Source organism: Echinops telfairi, unplaced genomic scaffold (genome assembly GCF_000313985.2).
Source record: "Echinops telfairi isolate 266 unplaced genomic scaffold, ASM31398v2 ScPeMD7_2573;HRSCAF=3158, whole genome shotgun sequence".
Classification (NCBI taxonomy): domain Eukaryota; kingdom Metazoa; phylum Chordata; class Mammalia; order Afrosoricida; family Tenrecidae; genus Echinops; species Echinops telfairi.
In genome coordinates this window covers 3,056,481-3,063,149 of record NW_022106471.1, presented here as the reverse complement: position 1 = coordinate 3,063,149, position 6,669 = coordinate 3,056,481, and the positions used below count along the sequence as shown (strand labels likewise).

The following is a 6,669-nucleotide window of genomic DNA, read 5'->3' as shown; positions in this document are numbered from 1 at the left end:
AATATTGTTCTTAAACTATTTTAATGTTTCTCTAGTTCTGCAATTGCCTACACACGTGTTCATATATGCTTTTGTCATTGTTGTTTATCTTCCAGAAATGGAAACAAAATTCTTGCCAGAAAGCTATTAAGAAAAGTTCACCCACACTAGACCCACTGCCAGGAAGTTGACTGAGACTCATAACCATCGCACAGAGCAGGGTCGCATTGCCCTGCCTGGTTCCCAGGCTGTCCTCTTAGGGAGGTAGATGGCAGCCCTGGTCTGCCCATGTAGTGTCGAGTACATGTAAAGCTCTCGATCAGCAGCCGTGTGCATTGCCACTGTGCCACCAGGGAGCCTTCCTAAGGCTTGTGAGACGTATAGGAGTCCTGCTGGTGCAGTACCTAAGGGTTTGGTTGCAACCTAATGATTAGTGGTTCAAACTCACCAGCCACACCAGCATAGGGAAGACCCTTGAAGATTACAGCCTAGAGAATACTGTGGGGATAGTACTGCTTTGCCACCTGAGGCCGCTCCTCACTGTAGTCGACTCAACAGCACCTTCCAGCAACAACAGCGGACCTTGAATGAGATTCTCAAAGCTGCTGTTGCCTGTGGGGAGACGGAGAACAGAGAATTAGAGAGGGCTGCCTCAATGGCATTCGTAAATGAGATAAACACCGCATAGAACTAAGCGGGTCTTCCCTAAGGCTAACATGCCAGTGACAGGCTAGGAGTTTAGTGCATAAAAGAAAATGAGTCTTTCCTAATGGAAGTAGGCATTATTTAAAATGCTTGTTCTTAGAGTTTATAATACATTTTTATCATTAAAGACAAAATATCTCTTGAATTAAAATTAGCATCATAATTAGCACATAGATTTTATCGTATCAGTGTGAAGATGTTAATGTGCCATAGCATCTTAGACCCTCTACCAGAACACAATCTGGGAGAAGAAAACAGCCCAGTAGTTGCAAAGCTTGTTTTTTCTTGTAAAACCAGCAGTTTCCTGATAGCGTCCGTGCGGCCCACAGGGCTCTTCAGCAGCTCTCCAGAGTTAGGTTTTAGGGTGAAACTTACCAGTTTCCTAGTTCTCTAAATAAGAAGTTTCCTTGTATGAGAATCTTTCTTCCTGTTTTTCATATAGGCAACAGTACACTAGTGAGGGGTGTGTGTGGGCACCTGACTAGTTTGAGCACGTTGAATCCAGATGCCCAGATTCTGCGGCATCAGCTTCATGGGCCCAGCTGGAGGCCCCGGGCGTTGGTCTTGCAGGCCTGCTCTCAGCCAGTGAGCTTCAGATCCGCCTTTGCTTGAAAGCACATGGCGCTTCTGGAAAGAACAGATGTTTTACCCCTAAGTGTGTTAGGCCGGCTTGACTAGAGAAATAAATCCAGGGACACTCATATGTGTAAGAGAGCTTTATATTAAGACATAATTACTTATCTAGCAAACAGCCCAGTCCAGATCAAGTCCATAAGTCCCTCTGCAGACTCCAGCAGCCATAAGCAGTGGTGCAGAATGCAGGAAGATTCCAGCCCAGTGGGTGCAGAATTGTGTGGGTCCAATGGCGGTGGTTGCGTTACAGAGCTCGTGCAAGTGTCGGTGTGGCTCATCCCCAGGAAGGTGAAGGCAGAAAGACAGAGGAGCCAGCCTCCAGAGAGCCATTTCTCTCTGTCACACCTCCAAAGGAGGTCATCAAACTGTGACCTGATTGACAGGCTAACCTCCACTCATATCTTCTTACAAGTGCCATGTTGGCATGAAAAACCTGTCACACTAAGTTAGCGACTAGCCATTTTATTTCAGAGGTAAAGAGCCTATTTCCCGAATTTGGTCCCATGACTCAGGAAATCAGGCAATAACGTAGAGCAGCACAAACTCGCTGAGTCAGAGCCTCCTCGAAGTTCATTACACTTTGTTTCTGCCCGGTCCTCTCCCGCAGAAAGGCAAACACTCATATTTCTCCAAAACTGCCTTCTGACTGCTAGCAGGGATAACACTAAACTCCCTCCCAGAAGATGGCATTCGCCGTGTGCAGTCTTCAAAGTCGTTAAATGAATTTGCTACAATGGGGTCCACGGATTCATTGGCTCCTCCCATGGCAAACCCTGTCAGCAAGTGTCTGTTGGCACCATGAACTAAGAACACCGAGCCGCATTCTAGTTCTCTCATGCCCGAGAGAGACTGAGGAGGGCTGATGGCGCAAGTGATGCACTGGGCTGCTGACCGCCAGGCAGCAGTTGGAGCCCACCGGTTGTTCCAAAGGAGAACAATGTGGTTCTCTGCTCCCGTAAAGTTGGCTTCATTTAACCCTGTGTCTGCTAGATTTGGTTGGTAAAAGGTTTCTCAGTAATGGAATGCAGGCTGAATACGGGACGCATGTTAGCATGTTGTTAGGGGAGATAGACCTGGATACACAGTCTGCAGGAGACCGTTGTTATTACTGCCCTTAGGCACGTCAGTTGAGACTGAAAGGGACCCTGTGACAACAGAACACCACCCGGTCCTGCGCCGTCCTCACGATTGTTCTTCCAGCTGAGTCTACTGGTGCAGCCTGTGTCCCCCCATCTTGACAAGGGTCCTTCTCATTTTCGATACCCCTCCCCCGTACCAAGCAGGAAGTCCTTCAGAGACTGGTCTCTCCTGACAACGCCCAAAATGCACGAGGCATACTAGGGGGCTTCCATAAGGTTTTGGGAAACACGGAATTTTTCCAAGAACGTTTTTAAGCTTCCTTGTGTATGGCCCCACTCTAGAAGTGTAGTGCACGTGAGATGAGGCATGGGAAAATCGGTTGTTCTTAACACATTTATCTCATGAAACTTGTGGAGATGTGGGGTGACACATAAAGGCAGCCTGTAATGGCTCCCCATATTAGTGGAAGTCTCTGCTTTCCCATGCTGCCGTCTCTGCCTTGCCGTCTACATCCCTAGGTAGTGCTGTTCAACCTGCCCCATATTTGGGCACCCTGCTTCTGCCTTGCCGAGAAAGGAGGGGGTCCCTATTCCTCTGGTTTCCTGGTCCAACGAGAGGGAGGCCGAAAGGAAGCTGGTCACAGCTGTCCCCTTGTTAGGAACAAAGAGGAGCAGCGTGTGCTTGTGAACGTAGCTGGGGGTGGGGGTGGGGACAGCTGACAAGCCTGACGTGTGTAGAGATGGTAGATGGTGCATGAAAATTGCCTCACCTTCCAAATGGCACACCGGAAACTATACACATATTTACAAGGCTGGCCTCACTGCACAAAAGCCAAAAAAGACAAAAGATGTAATGTCCACGCCTCTGGGAGGCACCCCTCATTCAGGACCCTCCAAGCACTGTGGTTTGGAGCCACCCCTGACTGCTGCTTCAGTTAGAACAGTTACATGCACACCCCTTCCTCCCCCCCAGGTGCTGGCATGCTCAGATACAACACTTCCTCATCACCGTGCTCATCCTTGCCTCTCACCAGTCTGTGTGTGCATTCCCTACTTCGTGTGTGAACAGTTTAGGAGGAAGTTAACCAAAGCCTATCCAAAAGTATCACAGAAATGGTTCTCTGTCATTGAGGATCTCTTCAGCCAGAATCTTCCTAGTTGTTTCTTAAATGTTCCAGGTCTTCTAGCCTCTCTCCCAGCTGTATTTAAATCGGCTCTGCTGCACAATGTGGAATGAAAGTAAAACAGTGTGGGATGAGAAAATATAAAAATAATTTGGAGACAAGAGAGTCTACTTTGGTCATCTTGTTTAGAAATCTATAAATGCTAGTGGCTGTTGCCATAGGAATCCTGCTGTTATTAAAACACCAACACTAAGAATATCTTAGAGCTATAAAACAAAAACTTTCATAATAGTTAAGCCCGTATCTTTCCATTTTGATGTGTGGATGATCCCCGATGTGTTGATCAGATTTTGCTAGGCTGCTGTTGTAAGCAGTCCCAAGCGTTCAGCATCTTTCAGCAACAAAGGTTTGTGCCTCCCTCGTGTCTCAGCTGCGGTTGACTGGTTCTGCCCTGTACGTGCTCTAGCATCCAGCTTGAAGGACCAGGCCCCTCTGGGCACGCTCTGTGCTCTTGGCAGAGGGAAAATGGCACAGGAAGCCTCCAAGAGCTGCACCCACTCCTTCCTCCGTCCTGCCTCGCGTGGTTTCAGTGGGCTGGGGAAATCCTACCATGTCACAAGAAGGAGCAGAAACTACGATGGAGGACGGTATGCCTAGCTAGAGATGACAACCTTAGTAAGGAACCATGGTTATGATCATTTTCTTCTCAGGAGCATCATGATAGGAAAAGAAAAATAAACAACAAATGACTCTTCTCGTGCCCCGTCTAGAAATGTATAATGGTTAGCCAGGTATTGAGTCTTGATGCAGGAAGCCATTCTGCAGTTAGATGGCTCTTATGCCAGGTTGAATGGCAGTTGATGTGTTTTGTACCAATTTTCTATCTCCAGGGAGAAGCACTTTAGATGAGGATGATGGTAACACCGGACCGCCGAATGAGTACGACCCGAACGACAGCTTTATCGATGATGAGGAAGAAGAATATGAGCCAACAGACGAAGACTCTGACTGGGAGCCCGGGAAGGAAGACCAAGAGAAGGAAGATGTTGAAGAGCTTTTGAAAGAAGCAAAAAAGTTTATGAAAAGAAAAAAGTAACTCCCTTGCTGGAATAATATAGGATGTGACATATATTTTTTTGGTGGGGAAATCTGTGAACTAAGGGGGCACTGAAGAAATCCTTGTTTCCTTCTTTCATAGTTACAGCTCTTACTGTTGGCATTTTGGACATGCACTGTTGAAATGTCAGCCTTCATAGAGGGGATCGGCTTTATTTTGTTGCTTTGGTTTGCCTGTTCTATTTAAAGCATTTGGAAATATGAAATAGAAAGGGAAGTTAAAGAGTGATCGTCATTATTTTTCATGTACTCTGTGTGCTGGTAATAAAAAGTAAAAGCCATGTATGTGTCCACCTTTGCTCTTCCCCTGCTTTCAGAGACTGTCTTTATAGAGCACCAAGTCTTGAGTGGGAGAGCGGGCCCCTGGATGCTCTTCAGTGAGTGCTTCCAGCCGAAGCAGGCTTTCAAAATACGACAGCCATCATCTAATGGCTCTGATTTTGTTTAGTGCCTTAGAGGGGAGCTTTGTGATTTCACCTACTCCTCCTCTGTGAGGCTTGGAGGAATTAGCAGAAAATGTATACTGTAAATAGGCTTACCGAGGCTATTGAAGAGAAATGATTTTGTATCCCACATCACTGCAATTTAATATACGACTTCCGAAGCAGAAAGGCAATAAGACCTTGAAAGTTGTCTTCTGAGAGTTTTCTCCCCCCCTAAGAGCTAAGGTGCCTGATCCAAGCCACGGTCTCCTCCATCACGTCCTATGCATGTGAGACCTGGACCGTGAATAAGGAAGACCCACGAAGAATGGAGGCACTTGAATTATGGTGCTGCGGAAAATGTTGGAAGTATCACAGATACTGCCAAAATACCAAGCAAATCTGTCTTCGAAGAAGTACAGCCAGCACGCGCCTTGGAAATGAGGATATAGCCCTCCACTAATCCCAGAGACACATTTTATTTGAATAGACAAATCGTGCGTGTATGAACTGGAACCGCAGTAGCAACACTTTCTGACTCACCCTTGTAAAGCTCAAAGTGGGTGGATAATGACTTTCTCCCAAATCATGTATGCAGCGTCTGTTAGCACGTACTGACGCTGCCCTCAGCCCTGCCTCATTTCAAAAACTCCACTGCTGTCCACTCAGCTCTGACAGTGACGCTATGGACAGAGGGGAAGTGCCCCCTGGGTTTCTGCGGCTGTAAAATGTTCTAGGAACAGAAAACCTTGTCTTCAAACTGCTGACCTTGTAGTTATCAGCCCAACATATAACTCAGTGTGGCACTAGGGCTCCTCCCTGATTCATAAGACCAACATACTCTGTACATTTCCTTCCTCAACTAGGAATCTCTAGTGATAAGTGTATGTATGGATCTGTAGTGTTCACGCGTGTGTGCACACGCCCTGCCCATCTGCAAACAGCCTACAGAGCCGGGCTCCTATTATACTTTAATAGCTGTGGTGGCATTCGGCCAGTTCGCACTGGCTCGGCAGAACTGATACCTAATTTTCTGTTGAGTTCAGCAAACTGGTTGTTCAAATGACCCTTGTCATCAGGGTTCTTTCTGAAGTGTGCGGCTCTCCAGCTGCCCAGTGTGGAAATCACAAATTTACATTCCTTACTCTTCTTTGAATGTTCATCTGCACCACAGGATATCTAATCTCCCATAGTAATGTTCATTCCATCCATAGATAGATACTATTTGATGGAACCATGCCCTTAATATTTATTCATTTCATAAAACTCATTATACTTTTGATGAAATACATTTTTATCCCCTTGGATTTGTTACTTCAGTAAACAAACATAGAATGTACGGAGAACAGATGCCAAACAACCAGTGGCTGACACACTTGCGTTCATTTTAGCTTTGTGTTACGCCCCAAGTTCCTAGGAGATATTTTTTCGTGAATTATGCAATTCTTGAAAGTGTCCAAAGAGCTAGTAATACTGTCAGGTCAATTGCTGTAAGTTTGGACAGGGGATTTTCAAAGAAGAACATAATATGTTCAGAGAAGAGAAGTTGCCTAAGTGTAATCTATCAAACAGAATGACTATTGTCTAATTGGCCTACCTCTTAAGGAATGG

The 6,669-nt window shown here is 46.1% G+C and overlaps 1 protein-coding gene across 1 annotated transcript in view; it reads left to right on the top strand.

Moving 5' to 3' along the window:
* APLF (aprataxin and PNKP like factor) overlaps positions 1 to 4,917 on the top strand; it is a 95,635-nt gene extending 90,718 nt beyond the window's left edge. The window contains exon 11 of the mRNA XM_045294089.1: positions 4,411 to 4,917. Within this exon, the coding sequence (XP_045150024.1) occupies positions 4,411 to 4,616 (206 nt within the window). The 3' untranslated portion in view covers positions 4,617 to 4,917. The remainder of the gene's footprint in view (positions 1 to 4,410) is intronic.
* Positions 4,918 to 6,669: the final 1,752 nt, after the last annotated feature.